This window comes from Equus asinus, chromosome 26 (genome assembly GCF_041296235.1).
Source record: "Equus asinus isolate D_3611 breed Donkey chromosome 26, EquAss-T2T_v2, whole genome shotgun sequence".
In the NCBI taxonomy this organism is placed as follows: domain Eukaryota; kingdom Metazoa; phylum Chordata; class Mammalia; order Perissodactyla; family Equidae; genus Equus; species Equus asinus.
The window spans coordinates 18,732,225-18,757,377 of record NC_091815.1 but is presented as its reverse complement, the minus strand read 5'-3'; the positions used below and the strand labels follow the sequence as shown (position 1 = coordinate 18,757,377).

Here is a 25,153-nt window from a genome sequence, read left to right as displayed (position 1 = left end):
CAGCAGAGTCTGATGCAGAGTCCTTCCGGAACAGGCGGCCTGGCCTGGGGAGGCCAGGTGGGGTGGGGGGATCTTAGAGGAGAGCGATCCCTGAGGCCGGGGCAGGCTTGCCTTGTGCCCCAGGAACACAGTGGACTTGAAGTTTGAATCCAGGGTCTGGTTGGCCTGACGGTGATGGAAGAATAGTGGCTAATGACAGTTTTTGGGGGGACACTGACCCGGTCCACTGGTAGACGCCAGAGCCCCTTCGGCTGGCTTTCTAGGGCCAACATTGTGGCCGTGTGACAATACAGGCATCTGAGGCTCACGGAGGTGAAGCCTTACTCAGGTCACACAGCAGGTGAGCAGCCGAGCGGGGCTCCAGTTGCCGGGGTCTCCATTTCAGGATGCAGACCATCAGGGGTGCGGCCTGGCCTCTCCCTCCGTGCTGCTGTGGTCACTGCCAGACTCCAGACCCCAGGATGCCACCCCCACCTCAGCACCTCGTGGGCCGAGGCAGACAGAGCCAGACTCTAAGGAGGCCCACTGTCTCTTGGGACAGGTCTGGGCGTCCTTCACTCGGCTTCTCTGCGCCTTGGGCCATGGACTGGCCAGTGCCCTATGAACTGGCCAGGATGCAACCTCACCCGCTTGCTCAGAGCCTGGATCCTGAGGATCCAGGAGGTTGGATCAGCCCTGTGCCTCCAGCCCACCCAAGACCTCAACTGTGGGGCTCTGTCTGGCAGGGAAGGGGCCCCCGCGTGGGAGACTCGTGCACAGCGAGTGTGTCAGAGAGATGATGGTCTGTGTCCCAGGGTGGGCTCTCATCTGTCTCTACCCCTTGAGCCCATCGTCTGCCCTCTGCCAGTCACAAAAGTTCAGAGAGCCCTGAGCCCAGACCCTGGTGGCCCAGCCCTTACCAGCGCAAGGTCCAGTGAGGCCCCTCGTGGTATGGAGTCCCTGCCAGTGCTCCCGTCTTATGGCAGTGGTCATCAGAGATGGGGGATATGGAGAGCAGGGCATGGTGGGGAGGCCCCTTGGGAGCCAGGGTTGCTCCCCACGTGCAGGGGGCCACAGCACTGCACAGGGGTGCAGGACCCCACCCTGTCCACCTGGCCCTGCGTGTCCTGGAGCCACTGGCCTCAGCCAGCACGTCTTGCCCCAAACTCAGCCCTCATGGGTTGGGGCAGGGAGCTTCACCGGCCTAGGTCCTTGTCTGGTGCTTAGGCTGGGAGCCCAGTGCCAGTGAGCGAGCCTGAAGCTGGGGATTCCACGGAGCCCAGCGGGCAGGGCAGGCATGCCCCAGTGATGGCTGTTGCTCTTTGAGGGTAGCTTTCCGAGAGCCCTAGGCTGTCCCCCAGGGCCTTCCAGGAGGCCAGACAGGCCTGAGCCCCACAAAGCCTGCGCACCCCGAAACTCAGTGTCTGGGGCTGCTTTCCACAGTGATCTTTGCCCCAGAAATGTGGGGCAAAGATGAGTGTGATTAGCAGCCTGGGCTTGGACAGCTGGGCTGCCATAGAGACAGTCACCAGCGCTGGGAGTAGGCGGGGCTGCAGACCCTGCCAGGCAGCCCATGAGGCTGTGCCAGCGCACCTTCTCCCCAGAAACCTTTGCTCTCCACAGCTGCTCCAAGGGTGACTCAGCCCCGTTCGGGGATGTGCAGGGATGTGTTCCTCCCACAGTCCCAGCTTCCCCCTGGCCCACAGCCTGGAGCTCTGAGACAGCGTTCGGACCTGAGCCTTGGTCTGGGGCTCACTGAGGCCACCCCACATCTGCTGTTGGGGACATACACTTTCTCCTCCGGATGCTCAGGCACCTTGCTGGGCTCCCTTGACCCCAGAAGCACACATGGGCCAAGGGTGGTCACAGCATGGGCTGAGGAGTAGAATGAGCTGGGCCCCTGTGGGAAGCAGGTATTTGAGTGCCCCTGGCCATGGATGACAGAAGCCTACCCCTGAGGGCACGATGGAGAGTGAGGAACGGTCTCAAGATCCAGCGCTGGGGCTGGGAAAGTCCTGCATGGAGGGCCGCCCCAGGCCATGTCACCCCTACCCCTCACCTCAGGCCCTCCAGCCTCAGCCAGTGCGAGGGCTTCGCATGTCCCCTAACTTTGCCCAGGGGAGCCCTGGCCAGGCTGCCAGTCTCCACAGCTCATTGCAGCCTCCTTCTGAGCCACAGGCGTCTGGTGGCCGGAGATGCACCGCCTGGCCGACCGCATCCACCTGGAGGAGCTGGTGCGCATCGGCGTCCTGAGCGGCAGCATCGACACCATGCTCCAGGCCCACCTGGGCGCCGTGTTCATGCCTCATGGGCTCGGCCACTTCCTGGGCATCGATGTGCACGATGTGGGAGGCTACCCCGAGGTCAGTGTGGACACGGCAGTGCAAGTGGCCTGCCCATGGGCTGCTGCTGAGCCTGGCCCTCGCCAGGGCAGGGAGGGGCTGGATGTAGTGGGGACCGGCAGCACAAGGAGGAATGGGGTCCCGGCGAGGTCCGCTGCCCCTCTGCCCGCTTCACCCATTGGTTGGTGCTGGCCCAGGCTGCTGCCATGATGCCCCCCGACCCGAAGTTCCCTGGTTATGCAGGGCTGTCTCAGTGAGCTGCCTCCACCAGTGGCCACCTCGGCAGGAGAAGCGAGATGGGTGTGTTCCGCACAGTGAGCCCTGGGCTGTGTGCTGTGTGTAGCGCCTGCCCTGAAGAATGGTAGATGGTCAGCGTGCAGTGCGTGGGGTCCCCGCAGAGCAGTGGGAGCCCCAAAGCTGGGTCTTAGTGATAGGGCTGGCCCTGCACCTCTCACGTCCTCCTGCCTTGGGCTTCCTTCGGATGGGGGTGATGCGGCTCCATCAGCGGCAGCTGGCCCTGATCCCTCCTGGGACTAGTTGAGCCCAGCAGCCCCCAGGAGCCCAGTAGCAGACCTCCTCCCTGGGTGCCCTCTGCCCCGCAGGCCCTAGGCCAGCACGCCCTGTGGCCTCCTTGTCTCCAGCACTCTAGGCACCCTGGGCAGGGGAGGGAGGCTCATGTGGGTGGCTCCAGACTAGGCTTCCCCTTCCCCCTCCTGCCCACTGATCCTTGGAAGGACCACCCGGAGGGTGCTCACAGCCTTCCGGAGGCCCTGCTGGGCAGGTGGCTGCAGCCTCTCCAGCCTTGGGTGGGTGGGGGTGAGCCAGGCCCTGCCCCTGGCCTGCTGCCCTCTGTGCAGGGGGCTGATTATGCAATCGGTGCACGCCCTGGGGCCCTCCAGCCACTTAGCCAAGACTAGGTTTGGCCTGCTGGCTGCAGGGTATTTTGAAAGCACTAAGAACGATTTTTGGGGGGAAAAAATTGCTCAAGAGAAGTATTATTATTCAATTATTTTTTCCTCAAGTGTAAACAGTTAAATTTGGAGAAAGAAAATCAGTTTTAATTTCCTAATTTCTCTCCATCACACTGAGCAGGCAGCCAAGAGCAGGGCCTTCCAGACATTGTTAACTGCGGTTCGGTATTCATTAGCGCCAAAGCGCTTTTTTTCCACCAGAGAAAATTGGCAGCAAACTGTTTTCATCTTTTCCAGTAAGCAGCCCTTTGTGCTCACAGTCTATTCTTCTGACAGATAAACATTGTGGAAAAAATACGGCTTTTCCTATAAAAGTCAATTGTTTTATTTCAGGCCTACAGACACATCTGGGTCTCCTCTGGTCAGAGCCCAGTAAAAGTTGAGGCCCCGTCCAGCCCTCTGCCCAGGCGACGCTGGCGTGGACCTGGGCTGGCTGAAGTCCTGGGCCCAAGAGGCCAGGGGTTCGGCCTCTCATTCGTGGGGTCTGCTCTCAGCCCCCGTCCCTCTCAGCCCTGCTCTGCTGTTCTGGGTGGGCCCATGGGGCAGAGTCCCAAGAGCTGATGCTCTGAAGGAGTGGCGGCCAGCATAGCCTCCCACGCCCCCGGGTCCCTCCCGTTCTCCCCTCACCCTCAGTTTGAGTGGTGGTCCTGAGATTTTCTGGAGGGAAGCCTGTGTACAAGCTTGAGCAGACCCTCCCCACCCTGCACACCGTGGAGCAGCTCGGTGTGGGAAGGGGGAACGGCGGACACGACCTTGCCAGGTCTCTACCTCCACCAGGCCCCAGGCTTTGACAACCCTGGAGCGGAGGGAAGGGGACAGGCACATAGTAGAAGGTAAGGGACAGGGAGGGGGGTATCCAGGGGCAGGCACAGACTTCAGATGGCAGGAGCGGGAACATCCCGGAACAGAGACCAGGACTCCAGCTCTGACAAGCAGCTTCTGGGAGGAGCCTGGCCCCAGCCCCATCCCACAAGCACCTCTCCCCTGAGCACAGGGACCTTCCTTCCACATCCCCCACCCTCCTGCACAAAGTGTTGTGGAGCCAGGTACCACACCAGACAGGTGTCTGTGCCCAGAGTATGACCCAGCAGGGGTCACATTGCCTTGATGACCCTCGTCACCTCCATCCCAGTCGGGCTCACAGCAGGTCAGGGGGCTGTGCGCACCGGTTCCTATGTGTGCCCCACTGTCCCCGCCTTACCCGCCCGGTGCCAGCCATGGAGGCTGAGCCAGCCCGTTTCTGGTTACCTTACATGAACCACTAATTGAAGTCTGATGTTCTTAGCCCCTAAACAGTCAGAAGTGACAGGTCCATCTCCACAGCTGAGCTTCCAGGGATAGCCCAGAGCCTGCCCAGAAAGCTTGCTTTCTGCCCATGCACTCACGGGCCTTGGGCAAGGGCCACAGGGGTGCCTCAGGGGCCTGGGGAAGGCAGGGTAGTTTTTGCAAGTGTCCTAGGCACCACCTGCCCTCACAGCCCAGGCAGCCCTCTCGGCTATGTCCACCCACATGGATGGTCTGGGCTGGGCATGCTCTTGAGGGGGAGGGGCATGCCACTGCAGGGAGCAGCTGCCACTGCCGATCACTCCTCAGAGCCATTGCTTCCGGCTCAGCTAGAGAGCCCTGAGTGTGAGCAGGGTGCAGAGCCACCACGTGTGCTCTTCTGGGGCCACCCCCAGGCCATGCACATGGGGCGCACGTGCATTTGTGCATGTACACACGAGAGCTGGTGCTGGCAGGCCCGTCCTGATGACAGCACCTGTCCCTCCTCCTGGAAGGCCACAGGGAAAACCTGGGACTTGGCCTGGGGTAGCCAGGCCCAGCACTTCTCAGGCCGCTTTCCACTGGAGCTGCTGGAAGAGAAGGTGCAGCCCGCGAGGCTCAGAGCCTCCTTAAGAGCTTTTTTGGCTTCCCAGCTTTGGCTTCTGCCGTTCTCCTGGCGGGAGAGGCCTGGGTGAGGGCAGCAGCCCCCAGGTGGCCCCGTGGGCCAGCATGGCAGCTTGCGCTGGGTGTGTGCACATGGGGGTCCAGAGGCCTTGTCCGGGCAGTTCTGAGGGCAACAAGGGGCAGGCACACTCAAAACCAGGGGGGCTGTGCAGAGAGGAGAGGGCCTTATCTAAAGAGCTTATGCAGGGCACAGCAAGGGTGAGTGGGCTGGAGCCCCCCACTGTCATAAAGCCACCCCTGCAGCCCCAGTGAGGCCCCTGGGGCTGGAGCCCGCCCTCCCAGGGCGGAGGCCCACATGAGCGGGGGAGGGCTTCGTGCTGTGTGACTTGTGCCCATCTGTCTCCGCTGAGGCAGTGCCCTGGGTTGGAGCTGATGCCCTCCTTGGGCCGCCTGCCGGTCCTCTCCCCACAGGGCGTGGAGCGCATCGATGAGCCAGGCCTTCGGAGCCTGCGCACCGCTCGGCGCCTGGCGCCAGGCATGGTGCTCACCGTGGAGCCGGGCATCTACTTCATCGACCACCTCCTGGACGAGGCTCTGGCCGACCCGGCCCGTGCCTGCTTCTTTAACCGTGACGTCCTGCAGCGCTTCCGTGGTTTCGGTGGAGTGAGTGCCAAGGGGCCCTGCATCCTTGCTCACAGAACACCCACCCCCTGCACCCCACTGCTGTGTGTCACCCCTTTGCCCCAGGAAGTAGCCCTAGTGGGAGGAGGACAATCTTGACTTCCTTACTTGAGAAGGACGTGCCCTGTCCTTTCTCATGGTCTGTCCTGGGACAAGTGCCTCACCCCTCAACAGAAGCCCCGCCCCCTCCAGGGGCTCCCATCCACTGGCAAGGGGCAAGGACAGGGTGGGCAGGTGGCACGAGCAGATGGCCCCAGGGGAGGAGCCTTCGTCTCAGCAGTCACCCACAGAGGCCTTGAAGCCAGCCCTTTCCCTCCGGGGCAGTAGTGACCCCTCATCAGAAGGGCCCTCCCACTCAGCGAGGGCTCAGCCTGGAGCTGTCACCAGCTCAGAAATAATGAGCATCTTGTCGACCTGACCCAGGTCCGCATCGAGGAGGATGTCGTGGTGACCAACAGTGGCATGGAGCTGCTGACCTGCGTGCCCCGCACGGTGGAGGAAATCGAAGCATGCATGGCAGGCCGTGACAAGGCCTTTACTCCCTTCTCTGGATCACAGTAGAGCTAGGCGGGAGTGCCCAGTGTGACGGGGACCAGCTTTGCAACCTCTCTTCTGGCTGGGCAGCCTGCTGATTTGCCCTCCAGCAGGAGATGGTGCTCAGAAATCACAGGCCGGCTTCCACATTTGATCACGGCAAACAGTGCTGTTTCCCGGGGGTCTAACCTTCTGCAAAATCACACCCTTAATCTGTCACTCTGCTTGAATGACAGTGGTTTTTAACAGGCTGACTGAAAATAATCCTATTCTTTTCTTTAATAACTAAAATGTGTCTTGCTGTCATTTGTATTCTTCTGCTCATGAAAGATGCAGTTTCACTGTTTCTCTCAAAAATCAATATGCAGAATGGAATTTACAATAAAAGATTTCCTAAAATGGGCCTTTGTGCACGGCTTCTTCTGTTCTTTATCCCTTTGCAGATGCGTACTGCATGCTTAGCCCCAGAAACGGACCCTGCAGAGGTCCCAGTGCTTAGGCAGCCTTTGCACAGTTAAAAGTAGAGGCCTTTTTGGGGTCGGCCTTTTTGGGGTCAGCCCTGGTGGCCTAGTGGTTAAGTTCGGCACACTCCACTTCGGTGGCCTGGGTTTGGTTCCCAGGCACAGACCTACACCACTTGTCAGTGGCTATGCTGTGCTGGTGGCCCACATACAAAATAGAGGAAGATTTGTGACAGACGTTAGCTCAGGGCAAATCTTCCTCAGCAAAAAAAAAAAAAAAAAAAAAGAGGCCTTTTTGATACTGTTACTGCCTCCAAGAGAGATTTCTGAGGGGCAGCATCACGTAGCTCTTAAGGTACAGTTATTTAAATCTTGAGACTTGCACAGATTCCCTGTCCTTGATTTCCTTTTCATGCAGACAAGCTAACAAAGCCAGCATCTGTCTGAGAGACACTGCCATCTAAGGCAGCAGCATGGCAAAGGTGAGCTTTCTTGTTCCTTTCAGCTGTGCTGAGACCATGTGTCTCCCCCAAGTGTAAGCCCACTGACCAAATTCCACTCAGGTGAGAAGCGGGGCCTGGTCCCTGCCAGTGGCAGAACCCCTGTCCTTGCTCTGCTTGCCCAGTTCTCCACAGTCCCACAGAACTACCCCCCCCCACCCCTGCAGCCAGCTTCTAGAATTCTGTTCACCAGTCCAGCTTTCTCTTCACAGTGCCCTTATCCAGGGTTTTTCTGAGCCAAGGTGAAGGGCGAATGAGAAGACATCAGAGATGAGACCATAATGGGGTGGAAAACCTTTGTAGCCCAAGCTAGAGACATTTTGAGAAGTCACTGAAGAGTTGAGTGCGAACTGATTTCTTCCTCTGGCAGTAACACAAAAGCGCTTGTGACGTGGCCACATTCAAACAAAATCACCTCAGTTCCAAATCACCGTGTATCTCACTGCTTCCTAGATTCCTCCCATCCATTTGTCATGGTTTCTGCTGGTGCACAGATACAGTCCCTAAGTTATTTGCAACATTGAGCACTTTGACTAATGACTGTCCTTCTGAGTCTGTTTGAGTTCGCCAACTCTTTCTCTGCCCCAGCTCTCCCTGTGATGGACACGTTCTGGCACATACAGTTTCAATTCCCCCTCCCCCAGGCGAGCCCGGCTAGTTAGGTTGAAACTCTAAATGGACGGTTCAGTTTAGTCGTGTTATTATAAACATAGGGGAGCGTATCGGACATCTTCCTCCTTCCTCTCCTTCAGACGTCACGTACCAAAACTGCCCCATTTCACGTAAACATCTTTGATTATCAAGTAGACAGAAAAGAAGAAAGAGAAACCTCAGTGACTAAATGCCCTTTATCCCAGAGGGACGCCGGGAACGGAGATGTGGCTCTGGGCTAGGCTGGGTGGGGAAGTCCACGGGCGCTCCCTGGAGGTGGTCTCTGGTGGCCGGCAGTAGCTGCCCACCCTAGTCATGGTGGAGAGGATGTAGCCAGCTCTGGTCTCCTCCAGCTCCTGCAGGCATTGGTGCAGCTTCAGAAATACATTAGAGACCCTTCCACCAAGTTGTATGGCACTAAAAGCCTTTCCAAACCCTGCAAGGGTCTAGGTATTCATTCAATAAATACTTGAGCACCTACTGTGTGCCAGTGGAGCAGAGAAACACGATCCCTGCCCTGAGAGCCTGGAGTCTCCTCTGAAGGGCTTCGCTTTAAATGAACATGTACCCCACATCATCGCAAACACTGACAAGTGCCATGAAGGAAAGTAACAGGACTGACCTTGCCTAGAAAGCCAGGGGGCCGAGGCAGGAAGGGTTGAAGTGAAAAGCAAGAGTGGAGGCATTCCAGATGGAAGGAGCTGTCCTAGGTGGCCCTGGAGTAAAAAGAGCCTGGAAAAGCCCTGCAGCCCAAGGAAAGCAATGTGGGAGAGACTGGAGAGAAATGAAGTTGGCAAACGGAGCCACACCACCAGCAGACGGGGTCTCACCATGTGCAGTGGGTACAACAGAAGGCTCTGGAGAGCATGCCATGGTCCAGGGAGACCAAGTCCAGGCAAGAGAGGATGACGGCTCTGCGTAAGGCCGGGTGGGGAGGTGAAGCAGACAGGCTCAAGAGACACACTGAGGAGGCGGAACTGAGAGGTGGTGGTGATGTGAAAAGGCATCTGGCTCTGAGAGCCGCTTCAAAGGGAGTGCCGAAACTTGGGTAATTGGGGCTGCTAAAAGGCGTAGCATACGACTGCCTCACTAACCACCCCGCTCTCTCCCAAGTCCAGTTCCACAACCACAGGCTCTAAACGCCTCTGCAAACTTTCAGGCCGAGTGCTCTGTGAGGAGTCAGGATGCTGCGGTAAAAGAACACTGAGAGCTGGCGTTCTCCTCTGAGTTTATGCAAAATGCACATGAACTCTTCAGGTACAGCAGCGAGAGCAGTCGGCCTACAAGCACTTCTATTAAAGAGCTGACACCTTCACAAAACATCCCTATGTAAAATTCCCCAAGACAAGTTACTGGGTTTTAAATTACAACTAATTCATAAAAATGAAATAGGACATACTACCCACGGAAATAATTACTGTACTACAATTTTTATTAAGATGCACTAAGTAGAAACCTATTTCTCAAGACATGAAAATAACTGAAGGATCATAGAAGAATTCATTTCTATAGACACTCTGGCATCACGTACATGAAGATGATGTGCATGCTAATAAGTGCACTGTTGGGGGAAAGGCCTTCCTTTGACATCCCTGTCTACTGCAAAGCATAAGAACTGATTCCCTACCACTCTGTAAATGGAAGCCACAGAGTGAGGCACTAGCTGGCTAAGCAGGAACACGAGTAACTTCTTCCTCTATGCTAACAGACATTTTTAGGTTAGACCAGGGAACAAAGAATACAACTAAAGAGGCACTCTATAGTCAGAGAAAACCACATTCCTGTCCAGGAGGGAAATCTAGACTCAGACACAAGCACCTCTGCTCTCCCGGACACCCTCACCCCTGCCCTGGGCTGGGAACAGGAAAGAGAGCAGGGCATGCATATGCCTGCTCTTCAGAGCTCATCAACATTTGACTACTTTCTTAGTATCTAACAAAGAAACCCACAAGGAAATACAGTCATTATTCCAAAGTTGTTTTTATTTCAAATTCATTGAAAGAAATAAAATTATATTTAAAAAAATAGAGTAATCTCACAAACTGAGGACAGCCAGGAACAAAAAGAACAAGTTAAATACTTTTTTTCCTGAGAGGCAGATCTAACAGCTGTAGAATGGACTTTCTCCTTCCTAGCTTTTGTCAAAAGAACATTTTTTCCGCTAGTTCTAAGGCATCAAAAAGCACTCTGAGTGCTAACTGGATTGTTCAGGTACAAAGTTTCAAGCCCTCTAATGGGGAAACATTAAAAGCTGCTACAATTCCCTTTCTTTTAATATCAAATATTAAACTGTACATACTTCTACTTTTTTATGTAAATTTGAGAATTTCACACTCATGACCTGAATTTCAAAAATCTGGTCATATTTTATTAAAACCTTCCTACTTCTTAGTAAGAATGTCCAAAGTATCTGAGCTCGCATCCCAATAACTGAAAGGGGCCGGAGAGCAGAAGGGCCGCGCGCTCTCACCCACAGCCCAGGGCTGTCAGAAAGCACCCATGCCGGGAGACCTAGCTGCAGCGAAAAATGGACACTAAAGCCTAATTCCTAAACCACTGGACCCGCCGGGAGGCAGACCAAATGCTAATGGTTCATAGGTAACCTACACAACAAAAGTTACGAGTCACTTTACAATTCCCAAAGCTCTAAACTTACCCATTCCCCATACTTGATTTCCTCAATCTTGTACTGATAAATCTATCACACTAAAAACTTTCATTCCCAAACACGTCAGTAAGATAGTCAAGACAATGGTGAACATTTCTGCTCTATGCATAAATGCCTGTTTGGCCGAAGTTTGGATTTGCATGGCTAAGAGGAAAGCTGGGATCAGTTTCTCCAAAGCTTCCAATCTCGTGTTCTAATTTGAAACACTGATCACACCTGATGATCTCCCTAAAGCTGCTTTTCCAAGATAGTTAAGTCAATCAGATGACTGGTAATCACATATTCCATGAGGACATCAATTTCCGAAAGACATTTTTTAGTAAGTAAGAGATTAAAATGTCTGTAACACCTATTACAGGTGCTTAAGGATTCAAGTGACCTACTGCGTCTCCAATGATAGCATCAATCAGCTATTAAAGATTCAGGAGGATTCTGTGGCTATCTCTTAGTTACTCAAAACATCTACAACCTCTCCAAGTAGATGGATGTTCCAACCAAAGTAAGCTGTCTTGGACCCTAATAGCAACCCCCATCCTGTCTCCTGGCTCTACAGGGAGTTAACTCTCCTGGGACAGCAGCTCTCATGGAACAACACCGAGGCTCCTGTCAAATGCAGAAGGGGCTCAAGGCCTCAGTAATGGCTTTACTAAGTTGGACGGTGCTGTGCCATCCTCCTCTGCCCAGGAGAAGAGCACAGACAGCACTCTTCCACCAATGCAAGGGTGCAACTTGAATTATGTCCTGTCCCAGGTCCTAGTATGAGACAGCAGTGTGGCCCAAAATAATCATGTTCAAATGAGATACACAGCAACACAAACTTTTTAATCAGCTATGACTCAGTATCTGGTCACCACCCAGGGACACACACACAAAAAAACCCCACACACAAAGGCCAACAAATCTGAGCTAGAACTGTGCTAAAAAAAAAAAGTCAACAAGGACAATCAAAACTACTAACTGATAGAAGCCAAACTTTAGAATTCCCGACTTTAGTGACTGCCATTTTTTAGTCTCAACAAAAATGTCAATATCCTGAGTTTTATCAGTGTTTTCTTTCTAAAATAATTTATGAGACATAAAAGCAGAGAAATGAATAAACAAAAGCAGTGGTACAAAAAGTCTGGAAGAACAGCCCACTAACTAGAAAATGAAATGTCACAAAAACAATATAACAAGATGTATTTAGGTAAAATAAATTAACGGTTAAACCTTACACTTTCAAGTTTTTTTAGTCTATTATTTTGGGAGATGGCATGGAGTTGATGATGCATTTTTTAATCATCAGTTGGTTAGGATCAAATACTAAATGATGCTTCACAAGAAATTTTTGCCTTTAAAAATCATGGCCCCACTGCACATCTTTGAACACAGGAGAAACTACCTGCTGAAGCATTCTTCCAAATCCTCATCAGCTGCTTATGTGATCAAACTGTTAAGACATTTGTTTACTGACATGGCTGTCAAAACGGTATTTTAAAAAAATGCTTAATTTACTAGCATCTGCAGAAACTAAAATTTTGATACACAAGTTTCTCTAATCCACTCAGTTTTTTGGGAATTTTTTTTTTAGAAAACAAAATAATGCTAAGCCAATATCCCAAGGTATCCCAAAAGCATAATTCTAATATGCTTTACCTTTATTTTTTAAAAACCTATTTGCTTCCTAAATGTTACTTCTATTTTTTAAGCCCATTGGCTGCATAGTGCCTTTAAAATGCAACGAGGTTTCTTCACTTAACCTGACATCGCTATTCAAAAACCTGTACTTGTTGGTGAAAACAGTACTAATTATGCTAAAACAAGGTTTATGCTATACATAAAATCACTCCAAATTACAAAGTGATTGGTGATTAAAAATGCCCTAAGGATTTTTAATACATAATTTAGAATAAAATCACAAACAGATTAACATAGATGGCATTCATCTTTTCTTAATCCAATTAACCAGATCCATTAAAACCAAGAACTTTCTGCATGACCTGCCAGTTCCGCCATTCCTTTTGTCAACCTGAAAAAGAAGCATGTCTTGGAAGTCAGGATTTATTAAGAACATCAAGGTCCAGGGCAATTTTTTTTACCATATACCTTAAAATTTTGTTTTTTAATCTCCACAAAAATCCATATCATTTAAAACCAGAAATTCAAATTATATGTCTAACATTTTTAGCTAATCAACGCGTCAGTGCTGATCCCAGAAAACAACCTTCAGTGGATCTTAAATAATGGAACAAGACAACATTCAGCCATTGCTATGAGAGGGGTAGGCAGTCACACCTCTGACGTTAGCCACAAGTTGTTTGGAAGGGGTGGGTCTACTGTCCTGCATTATCAGAATTTGTTGTCAAATTTTCAGTGCTACTGGGTTGCACATTATCTGTGAGGTTGTGTGCATGCTCAAGAAACAAATCTTTCAGTACACTTAATTCCTTAGTCAGCAATTTAATTTTTGCTTCCAAGCGTTCATTCTCTTCTTTAAGCTGATTCACTCTCTGCAGTGTATCCTGTGCTTTCTGCTTGCTTTTCAACCGGCTCTTTTTCACGGCCATGTTGTTCCTCTCTCTGCGTTGACGGTACTCGTCACTGTTTCGATCCATGGGCGAACTCTTTTTGCTTTGCTTGCTTGGAGGCACAGCTTTGCCTCCTCCCCCAGGGCCAGCGGGCACCAGCTGAGGAACCTGCTGTAAGCCGCTGGCATGAGCCTGAGTATGAATAACACTTATTCCATTCACTCCCGGAGTACTGTTCTGCTGCGCTATCTTGCTCATTTGGGCACTCTCCCTTGCCAACACAGAACAGGTAGAAAGAAGGGCAAGACGATCAATGGTTTCCACGCTAAACTGCCAAGAAATCTTCACATATACCTAGTTAAAAAATAAATTGTGTTAACATATTTGAAATGACAAGATCTAATGAGATTAAACTTGCATGGACCTAAGAGCAGGCCAACATTGATTGATTATGCTGAGAAAAGTCTACAGCAACCGCCAACTGTTGCAATGTTTCAGAAGTCAAAATCATTTAATTTAGAAAGTTAAGTTGGCACAGAAGCACCATCAGGCCACATTCAGCCCACCTGAATCCCTGAGAGTACTGCCCATCTGTGACTGTTACCAGAAAGGGGAGGAAAAACAAAAGAATACCACTAATTAGGTAGCAGATAGGAACAGCACTTGGCAAGATGCCAGAGAGAAATTTGAGATGTTTGGGTTAAACATGGAAAGCTGAGTTCAATTATAACAGAAGAGACACCTGCAATGAAAGGAGAAAAAAGTTTCAATTGTTGGTTCAAGTCAAAACTAGCAGGTTGGACCAGAGTCCCCGGCCTCCCACACTCCTCAGGAATACTGCACTATGATCCCACAGGTTCCTTATTCCAATACGCAGGGAGTGAGTCATCAAGGACTGGACTTTTCTCCCAGAGCCTATCTTTATGGGATATTTTGAAAAAAATGTTTTTTTGCTGTTCTTTTCTAATGACCTCAAATGACAGTTTACAGACATGTCCTAAGTTAGTTTCTTGGATCACAGATTTAGGAGCTCTGAGACACCCAATTTGCTTTCCTGTCCCACAGTGCTTCTAATCATGTTTTTTTTTTCTTTTTGACATGATTAATAAACACATCTAAACACAGTCAACCTGAAACCACAAGGAAAGAAACAAAAGCTCTAATGACACATGCAAGGAGGTGCAAGTACTGGAACTCAGACTAGACCAAGAGCGGAGCAGCTGCAGTGCCTGCGCCCACTTCACACTGCCGAGGGAGCTCAGAGCAGAGGCCAAGTCCGAAGCGCTCGTGCAGGGCCGCCTGTAGAAATGAGGTCACGGTTTCAGAAGCTAGTCATATTCAGATTACTCGGAATCCAACTAGGTCGCTACGATTGCCTCAAGATGCGTCAAAAGCATACCTATCCTATCATCATGAGGCCACTTCACGACAAACTGACTACCATGAGTGAACCACGTCCACCAAGAAGTCATAGCACTCTTGGAAATTTAGAAAGCAAAGTTATGAACCATAAAACTGTTCTGTTCTCTTTTCACAAGACTGCTAAAACTACATCAGTGGAAAAAACCTGGAGCCGGAATTATGAAACGCCTCAAATGAGTACATCTCACATTCCTTAGGAAAAGCTCAGTCAGTAAACACCAGTAGCTTCACCCAAACCTTTAACCAGGTATTTCTGTATAAACTCTTCATTGGTCTGCTTTTCTTAGATGCTTTTAAAAAGTCCATACATCACTACTTTCAATTGGTTTCAAAGCCACACAGGCAGCCCTGAGCTAGCAGGTCATCGGTTCTCACTCCAGTACTAAGGCAAGACAGAAAGCTTCCTTCCAAACCCTGAAGGAGATCCACCCCAAGTCTATCTTCAGTAATGGACATTTCACAATTTCCCTTGATAATTTATTATGTTCCCTATTTTTTCTTCCAGTTAAAACGTGGCAGTTCAGTATTAATTTGAGCCACCCTTACTACTAATAGTGTTAGTGGCCGTCTACACTACTGCTTATCTATTTGATGTTATACGTCTATTTGGTGAATATAAATGTTCTACTCAATTTTTAAGAACTTGTTTAATTTAATACCTCTCCTGGGATTGTCTCAACAATCAGGATCACGTTCATCTTATCTTCTTTTTCATTTTTCATATACCAATTATGTTTTTAGTCTTTAAAGCTAATCTCTACAGTCAACTCAGAGATAACAATGATCCAAAGAAGCACAGAAAAGGAACCAGGTCAATTCTTGCCTTGGCTCTGGCTCCCCCTTTTTCACTTTGGACAAACCCCTTCCCTTCTGTGGACCTCCATTTCCTCATCTGCAAATGAGGGATGCAGAATGGTGAGATGCCTTCTGACTGTGACAATATGCCATGAACTTCAGTCACTAAGAACTCTTATTACAGGCTCCAAATTTGCTTATATGCATGCCTGTTTTTGTACCCAAAGATACAGGAATATGGAAGGGCTCTTTTTCCTCAGTCTGATTCATCTTGTTGAACACAGTAGGGGAAGTTTTGAGAATGAGCCCTTTGGCTTGAAAAACAGAGAGTAGTCATCAAACTGGTAAAAATATAACAAAGGGAAATTTGGAGATAACAAAAACTCTTAGAAATAATAAACCTGATCACAAAAAGGTTAAAAAAAAAAAAGTAAGTAAGTTCTTCAACTAAAGACAAGCCAAGAAAGTAGCTCTTAAACGTGAAGAGATATCCATTAAGGAACGTGAACCATGTAAAGGGGGTCAAAGAACTAAGTCATCTCAAAGACTTAACTCCAAACAGATTACCAATTTTGTTTTTACACTGAGCAAACAGCTGCCTCCAAAACTTACACACTGTACAGTTTACACTGTCATTGTGCTTTTGTTCCTTCCAGAAACATTTATTCAGCACCTAGAATGGGCAAAAAAGTTTATTTCAAATCTGTATATTCAACCCTAAATGAAAGTCTGGCTCCTATGCAGACAAATACTATTCCAAAGTGTAGGCTACAGGAAGCAGGGCGGCGCCTTGTTTCCCTGCATGTGAATCATTCAAGCAGGAAGCAGCAGAAAAACTGAAGAGCAGTAGTTCTCAAAGTGTGGTCCCTGGACCGGCAGCAGCATCATTTGGGAACTTGTTGCAAGTGCTGCCAACTCTCAGGCTGGAGACCTAGGACTAGACCAGACCTAGGAATGAGGAGCTCTAGGAATAGGGCCAAACAATCTTGTTTTAACAGGACCTCCAAGTGATTCTGATGACACTGAAGTCTGACAGTTGTTAAGGCTGCACATTAGCAACGGATCTTAAGAAAAGATTGAGTGGGTGACATTTTTTTAATTCAACTTTCTTAATTCGAGTAATATTCATTCAAATCGGTAACACACTGAAAACTCAGAATGTTAGAAGGAGTAAAACAAAATCAAATTTTTCTCAAATTTCATTAAGAATTTTCCTAACCCTCTTATTTTTTTTTTACATATGTACAATCAGATATCCTTCCCCCTGCCACCCAAAATAAATTTTTCACTCAAATTCCCTCAGTGAAGATCTACACTCCAAAATATTCATAGATGTTTCTCCCTTGCTCCAAATCTGTTCAATCATTAGTATCTGGCAATTCGACCCACTCCCCTAATACACATCCACCATCCCTCTCCATCCCAATGCCACAGAAGTACCTCAGACTGACATCATCTCTCAGGGGCACTGGGCTCCTCCGGTTTAGCAGTGTTCCCTCCAAACACTGTCTCCAGAGCAATCGAGCACTCAAACTTGAGTATGTCACACCCTCTTGCTGAAAATCCTTCTGTGGCTCAGGCATACAGAATCAAATCCAAGGTGTTAACCTCTCTCCAGCCCCTGATCCCTTGCACTTCACACCTCAACAATACTGCACCACAGTCAGTCGCCTAAATGGTCCGTGCTTTCTCTTTTCTTTGTGCTTCTGTCCAATTTTCTTCTGTCAACACCAGCTCCACAGTGTACCTCCCTGTAAACTAACCTAGAGGCAGGCATTTGTCTTCTCCACATGCCCAGCATCTAGTGCAGGGCTGGGTGTATACAGCAGCACTCAAGAAATATTTGCTGAATACAGGCTCAAAAAGCTAAGAGAAAATATTTATTTTTATACATGTGTTATACGAAAATGAGACTCTCTAGCACTGAAATCTCTTAAAACAACCGCAATTCAATCAAGACTCTTACTAAGATATTTTCTCACTACCTCAAGTTCTTGGTCTTTCTTAAAAGTGTACAGAAAAACAAAAATACAGTTCCATTTGCGTAAGTTGCCAGTCCATACAGTGAACGTCATTTTTCTCTGGTCTTTGCTTCATTTCAGTTTAGAACTTTATTTTCTACGTAGCCCAGTTATGTTTTCCAATTAACAACTTCCAGTTCTTAGGCATGTATGCCAGGATCTAACAACTCTGTACCACAAATGAAGTCAAGGTAAGCGCAGTCAACTCAAATGAGCAGGATTTCTATTTAGTTCCACTGCTGGCTTCATGACCCAAAACAGGGATCCATGAAGGAGGGTACATCCTCTCAGGGAGCACATAAATGGTCTGCTGGAGTACGAGAAAAAAAGCTATATTTATTTGTCTTTTTCTAACGTCTTATTTTAAATCTACTTTTGGTGTGACTTACAACATATAAAAAAATAGTACACACACACAGTTTATAAATATACATCTATTAGGAAGTCATGCTCAAATTTTTCCTTTTACTGACAAGGCTGGAAAGCCAAAAAGGTAGAAGACCAATGTACCTACCAGTTACAAGAACCCAGAGAAGCACCCCCTGCCAAGAATACACAGTAAACCTGCATTTACCATGTGATCAGGTGAGGCAATCTTAGGCCATAAGACCAAATTCAGCCCCATGAGGTCCTACTATTTGTGTCTAGCAGGGACTCACCACATGCTGTTTAAATCTCTAGGGATGAAACCACGTCTCCATAATCAGACAACCTTGCCGACAGTCATGATGTACTCCTGAGAATTTAAAGGATAATCTGAAAAATGCAGTTTTGTTTCTGCCTATTTTTTTAGGGGTATTAAAAAATGACTATCAGAGCTGGCTCTGATGGTCTAGTGGTTAAAGTTCAGGGCTCTCACAGCTTTGGTGGCCCAGGGTTCGCTGCCCCGTGGCAGAATCCCACCATCTGGCTGTCAGCTGCCATGCTGTGACAGTGCCTCACATAGAAGAACTGGAAGAAGTTACAACTTACTACTAGGATATACAACTATGGACTGGGGCTTTGGTGAGGAAAAAAAAAGTTAAAAAAAAAAAAAAGTGATTGAATCTGCCAAGCGCACCCAAGTGCAGGAATCAAGAAATTGAAAACTTTTTTTAGCTCACTAGCATCCTGTAATTATTTAACCCTGCTTACAGTTTTTCCAGAAACAGAGAATCAACTTTCAGAATAGCTTATCCCAAATACTACTCAAGTGGTAACAGATGACCAGATTTTCACTTTCAAATATCAAGAACTTTTAGATGCAGAATTTCTTAGTAAGCAAGCCCTTATAGTATTTTATTTCCATAATTTCTTTCGGAGTCGCACATCCTCTCTGAATTAAAAGTCAATCTCTTCAAACAAGGATTCAACTGAGTGTGGGCTCAGAGAAAGAACTACCAATTTTTGTGCAACCAACCAATGTTAAAATCTTTCCCAAAGTGACATATTTTAAGATGCCACATTCCAGCAAGAGCCTCAAAAGAGAGGCACGCCACACACTTAAACCTTCCAAAGAATAGAAAGACACAAGCTGACTTGGAAGAACAGCCTATCCTTCCCCGCAGCCACGCACGTCCAACCTCTCCATCTAGTCACCTCTGCGGGCTCTTGCCGTGCTCCCTCCGACCGTGCTACGGCAGCGCGGCATCCCTCGCCCCCGTCTTTCCTATTCACCCGTGGGGACCGCAGGCTCCTCTAACCCATGTTCAACAGTGAACTGCAGGATATTCACAGCACAGCCCCAGGAGAAAGCGTGTTCTTATTTCTGTAAAGTCCTGTACTTGAAAATCAACTTCTTTCCCTGGCAACTTGATGCCTCTATTACCTGCTGAACACAATTCCCGACCACCTCGCATCGAGCAGCTCCCTGGGGGCAAGAAACATGCTACCTGCGCTAAAGTGGGCTACGGTCCCCCTTCTGCTACTCTGGGAACACCCTTCATCCCCAGGGGCCAACACCAGCCCGGCCTGTCACAGCCGCCCGGCTCACGAACACAGGGCCGACTTCCGGAGGGCACACCTCGGCCTCCCTCCCGCCCGGGCCCGCAGCGAAGGGCGCCCGGGGGAGCGCGGGGGTCGGCGGGCGGCGCTGGGCCGCAGCCAGGGATGAGCTCAGCGGCCCAGCCGAGTGTTGCCGGCAGGTTGCATCAGACGCCGCGCGGGGCCGCCGCCCACGCCGCAGGCCGCGCGGGGCCTTCCCGGCGAGCCGGCCGCCTCGGGCCGGGCCGGGTCTCCTCGGGCCGGGCCCAAGCACACGCAAGCGGCCGGCTCCGCCGCGGCCTCCTCCTCCCCGTCAGCTCTCCCGCCAGCCCACCGCCTCCTTACCTGCGCCTCCAGCCCGCCCGCCCCCAGGCGGCCTCCACTCCGAGCGGCCCCGCACGGCGCGGCCCGACCCGACCCAGGCCTCGCAGCCCGCGAGTCAGCGAGGAGGAGCGACGGTTACGAAACCGGCAGCCTCCGCCCGTTCCGCCGCCGCCACCGGCTTCCCCTCCTCGCGGGGGCCGCACGCTGCCGCCGCCGCCGCCACGACCAATGGGAGGGCCAGCCTGCGGCCGTCGTGCCCGCCCCTCGCGACGGACAGCGCCGCCAGCCAATCGCGAGCGGCCTGGGTGCGGGAGGAGGGCACGTGGCGGAGGCGTCGACCGTGGCGCGGCGGGGTGGGCGGGCGTGACGGCAGCGACGCTGCCCGGGGTTCCTCCGCCGTTGGCGCGGGGCGGCGGCCCCCAGCTGTTGAGACCCGTCGCGAGGAAGGGTCTGTGAACGCTGGAGGCGTTGGAGAGCCGTAGCTTTTGAAGGCAACACCTGTCTTCGGAAAGCACGATTTCCTGAGGTGGTGTTTCGAATCAGCGGTTTCTGTTTTGGTTTCCCCGCCTCCTCGGGGAGCCCCCTCGGCGTCCCTCCCGGGGACAGTTTCCCGGGAGGAGGGGCGCCCGACGGGCCCGCGCCCTCGGAGGGAGCCAGCAGAGAAGGCCTGGAGCTCGCAGCCGGGAAGGCCGCTGCAAACTTGTTAAGAAAACGAACGAAGCCAGATTTTCCCGACGTAGCGTTAGCGCTGACGTCACGTTGGAGAACACAGCAGGCTGCGGTGCGCTGATGCCGAAACGGACGGCGTCTCCACGGTCGCCTCCCGCGCGGCGTCTTCCGGGTGAACAGATTGAGGTGGGAGCTCCAAAACTGAATGGCAGTCCCGCTTGATTTGTCCACGACGATTCACAGGCGGATCTGAAAGCACTTTAAAACCAGGAAGCAGCGCGCGGGGCAGAGGACAGAGTCGGCCCGGAGGTTTGATTGCTTCCTCTTTAGCAACTTGTCCAAAAAGGAGAGTCTATGAAAGAGGAAACGTTTCCTCATCGCCCAGGCCGTGGCACCAGCTCTCCGCATAAGACTGTTTCGAGGAATCAGTGAAGAGATGATAAAACATGTGCAAAAAAAAAAAAAAAAAAGGTAAAAAAATCAAAATAAAAAGGGCTGCAACTGGAAGTGAACAGCGATGACCGTAGAAGCACACTTGGTGGAATGGCAATATCATCAAAACCAGTTTCTTTCACTTTGGCCCTCAGTGTTCTTAGTTGAAATGTTTTTGATCAAGATTTTAGCACTATTAAAATTAGATTGTAATTTGTTGCTCACAAAATCGTAATTTTACCCTCACTGTTTTCTAATCACTTAAAAATTGTATAGATAAAAAGTCCTGTGGATATATTCATTTATCCTCTGGTTTGCTAGCCACTCTGCCAAGTCTGGACAGGCCTGCCACACTCAGCAGGTGTAGTCAATGGCAAGGAGACTAGAGTATTTATTTCCTCCTCAGCTAGGAGCTGGTCATTCATTCTTCTACTCAGTTTACAAATATTTATTTGGTGCCAACTGTGTGCTAGCTGTGGGCTAAGTGCTGGGGATTCAGCAGTGCACAAAACAAACACAGTCCCTGCCCACGTGAGCTTACACTTAGAGCCAAGGGAAACAGACATTCAGTAATTAACAATTTTTTAATAACCGTTTTCATAGATACTACAAGAAAGAAGTACACGATGCTGTGAGAGATTGTAAGAAGGAATCGAAACCGGGTGTGTGGGTCAGGGAAGGCCTAAAAGATGAGTAGAGTTTGGCTGGGTGGCACAGATGAAGTGGATGTGCCAGTCAGAGGGAACGTCTTATCTAAAGATCTTGTGATGGGAGAAAATCAAGGCCGGAGTCACTGAATGAACCACAGTGTCGCAGTTAGACCGATGAGATAGGCAGGGCCTTGTGGCCCAAGAAGCTTTCTGATTTTTACCTAAGCGAGATGGGAAGCCATCTCTTGACTTGCTCTCACCGTGAAGAAATGAGGAGGGTCGGCCCCGTGGCCAAGTGGTTAAGTTTGCTTGCTCTGCTTTGGTGGCCCAGGGTTTCGCTGGTTCGAATACTGCGTGCGGACATGGCACCACTCATCAGGCCACGCTGAGGTGGCATCCCACATGCCACAACTAGAAGGGCGCACAACTAAAAATACACAACTATGTACCAGGGGGCTTTGGGGGGAAAAGGAAAAATAAAATCTTTAAAAAAAAAAAATGAGGCGAGCCTGGCAGAGGCTATCTCCAGGTGGAGGAGATCCACTGTGTTGCTTTCTTGTGAGTCACAGGGACCCAAGCCATCATAATAAAAGAAACATTTCGTGCATAGATCTCTGCCTCCCTGATACCCAGTACATATTCTACAAATCCGAAGAATTAGTAAACAAGTACTACATTAAAATCCCCTCCCAAGGACTTGAGTAGAATGGCCTATTAACCGAATATGCCAGTGACCTGAAAGCTACTATGATTAACTACCTTAGTTACCTAAGAGGTACGGATTCTAAGGTCAGGCTGCTCTGTCCACAGCTTCACCTCTCACTGACTGTGTGACCTCAGGCAAATTTCTTGACCTCTGTGTCATCCATGAATGGGGATAACAACTGTATCTACCCAAGACGATTGCTGTGAGGATTAAAGGCGTTAACATGTTAGGCCACTAGAACAGTGCCTGCGTGGTTCGTGGTAGGAGTGCAAAAGTATTAGCCATGATGCTCATGCATGAATTATAAACAAATTATATCCATAGAATTATAGTAGACCAAAATGAGCTTCCAGACAAGGTCAAGCTGTGCTTAATATTGATTTGATGATTCAGGCACTGAAATATACATAATATTGAAGGTCTTGATCCTGACCCTATGGTGTATCCCCAAAGGTGTTTTTTACAATAGTTCCTTTAGTTGCCACACTTATCATTTCATTTGTTTCTATAAAGTAGGGTGGAGGAAAAATTTAATAATTTGAAATCTCTTGTTGTTTGAAAGCCAGATCAATAGACATTTACTGGGCAAACTTAAATATTTACCTTAAATATAGCTTAAGTATTTACGATAATACTTAGCTAGTAGCTTAAATGTGTCTTTGGAAAGTTTCTGAAAAATTAATAGACCAAATTAACCACCTTTGACAGAAGATCTGGCCCATGTCTATAGTATTTTGAGAATTGAGATAATGTCTGTCACAGGTTTGACTCTCGGTAGATATTTATTGTGTTATGTTAGCAATAATATGACAGTCATTGTCAATCATCCTGCGTGGTGAGAGCTCTTTTGATTGGAAGTAGCTGAAAACAATCCCTGACTAGCCTTAGCATAAAGAAGGATGTGGTCAAAGATTTTAGGACACTCTTCATGAAATACCCAGGCCGTATCAGAACCAAGAACTCAAATGCTCAAAGGTCTTCATGTCTGTCTCTGTCTGAGTATGTGCGTATGTGTGTATGCACGTGCCTATTGGTTTCATTATTCTTTCTGATTGCTTCTTTCTTCACATGGCCAATGACAGCCTCAATGTTCACAGCTTTGGTAACTAGAGAAAGGCCAACTCTCTTTATAAGTTCCTGTTACAAAAATCCTTAGGCCAGGACTCTGGGATTGGCCCAGCTGGGTTATATGTTCATACCTGGAATGATCAAATGGCCAGGAACAGATCACAAAGTACTAATATGGCAGCTATGGAGGGAATGGCAGAGGCAGTTCCCAGAAGAAAAGAGAGTGCTGAGAGACAAATCCATCAATATCCATTTCAAACATCAGATCACACTGGTCTCTCTGATGGAGCCTTAGTCCCTCTGCTTGACTGATTTGTTCTTTCCCATATGATATGATTCCAATCCTTGAGGGGGAATTTTAAACCTCCAGTTTTACCTTTGGAGGCACCATTTGGGATCATAACAGCTAAGATGCTAGTTATCTTAGGACGTTTCCAAATTTCATAAGTGGGTCCTATGCATGAAAGAGAAAAATCTGACATAGTTTAAACTTCAACAGTTGGCAAATACTGTGAATGTCCATTACAAAGCATTTTTCCATGTGTCAGATTTTGTTAGCCTGTGAGTTAAGATCTGTCTTCTGTGCACTTAAGAATAGTACTTGTCATCTGTGTGCACAAGAATAGATAGGTACCATGTGAGCACATGAAGATAGTATAGATCATCTGCACACATGAGGAAAACTACATGCCTCTGTGCACATGAGGCTAGGTGCCTGTTGTCTGTGCACATAGTGATGATAGGTATGCGTCATCTGTGCACCTAAGAGAGGGCTGTGACATCTGTGCACATCAGGAGAGGTAATCTGGATCTTTTATGGGCCTAGGAGGGCGTCTCGTATCTTCACTCTGTGGAATAAGCACGAATTACCTGTTGCATAATTATTGTAATGCAAATTATTCCAGTGTCTATGAAGCACAAAACTGGAGATGAATGAGGTGGGGGTTTTTTGGTTTATTTGCAATATATGCGACACCAGTCTCCATCATGGCAGTATGATGTGCTTTGGAAAGAGAATAGGGTGATGTTGGCTAGCATTTAACCCAGCTAAACCTCTGTTCCTCATCTATAGAGAGGGTTGACAGTAAATACTTCCTAGAGTTGTTATGAGGATTAAGTAAATCGACATGAAAAGAAGATAGCATAGTGCCTGGCACATAGCAGGCACAAAATAATTTGTCCATCCAAAAAGAATTTGTTACCTAGGACCCAGTTCTTAGTTTCTAATACTGTTCTCCAATAAAAGAAACTGGGCTTGGAGAAATGGCTAATTCTAGGATTGAGGCAGAAAATATACAAAATGAGCCTGCAACATCTTGCAGTACCAGAAAGTGAGGAAGTACTCAAAAAGCAAAACAATGGGGTGGGGGAGGGCATACCTGAGCTCAGGCTGCCGTAGTGAAGTATCATAGACTAGGTGCCTTAAACAACAGAAATTTCTCTCTCACAGTTCTTGGAAGCTGGCAAGTCTAAGATCAAGATGCCAGCAAGGTAGATTTTATTCTGAGCTCTCTTCTCTTGGTTTGTTGGCAGCTACCATGTCACTGTGTGCTCACATGACCTCTTCTTTGTGCTCAGGCTGGGAGAGAGAGAGCAAGCTCTCTGGTATCTCTTCTTATAAGGGCATTAATCCTATCATAAAGGGCCTTCATGAACTCCGCCCTCAGATGCGGGAACATAACTCCCCACTCCTGAAGTGTGGGCTGCACATGATGACTTCCTTCTGAAGAGTAGAGCATGAAAGGGAAAAACAAAGAGGAACTTCACAGTGGAGAAACCTGACAAACCTTGCTACAGCCAGGTGATCAAAGTCAACATCAATAGTCAAAAATTGTGTTGATATAATAAGATGAAAATGACACTTGACCTCTTTGATCTTCCTCCCAAGAACTCAAAACCCCAGTCTAATCATGAGAAAAACAC

At 49.0% G+C, this 25,153-nt stretch overlaps 2 protein-coding genes across 4 annotated transcripts in view; one reads left to right on the top strand and one right to left on the bottom strand.

The window, feature by feature from the left end:
* PEPD (peptidase D) overlaps positions 1-6,797 on the top strand; it is a 119,154-nt gene extending 112,357 nt beyond the window's left edge. For all 3 annotated transcript variants that reach the window (XM_044760356.2, XM_070498803.1, XM_044760355.2), the window contains 3 exons: positions 2,158-2,342; positions 5,651-5,842; positions 6,284-6,797. In XM_044760356.2, the coding sequence (XP_044616291.2) occupies positions 2,158-2,342; positions 5,651-5,842; positions 6,284-6,421 (515 nt within the window). In that variant the 3' untranslated portion in view covers positions 6,422-6,797. The remainder of the gene's footprint in view (positions 1-2,157; positions 2,343-5,650; positions 5,843-6,283) is intronic.
* A 3,173-nt stretch (positions 6,798-9,970) lies between these two features.
* Positions 9,971-19,865, bottom strand: CEBPG (CCAAT enhancer binding protein gamma). The gene is made up of 2 exons (XM_070498804.1): positions 19,727-19,865; positions 9,971-13,535 (listed from the first exon to the last, which is right to left on the bottom strand). The coding sequence occupies exon 2, from the start codon at positions 13,437-13,439 to the stop codon at positions 12,987-12,989; it is 453 nt and encodes a 150-aa protein (XP_070354905.1). The 5' UTR covers positions 13,440-13,535; positions 19,727-19,865; the 3' UTR covers positions 9,971-12,986.
* Between the last annotated feature and the right edge of the window lie 5,288 nt (positions 19,866-25,153).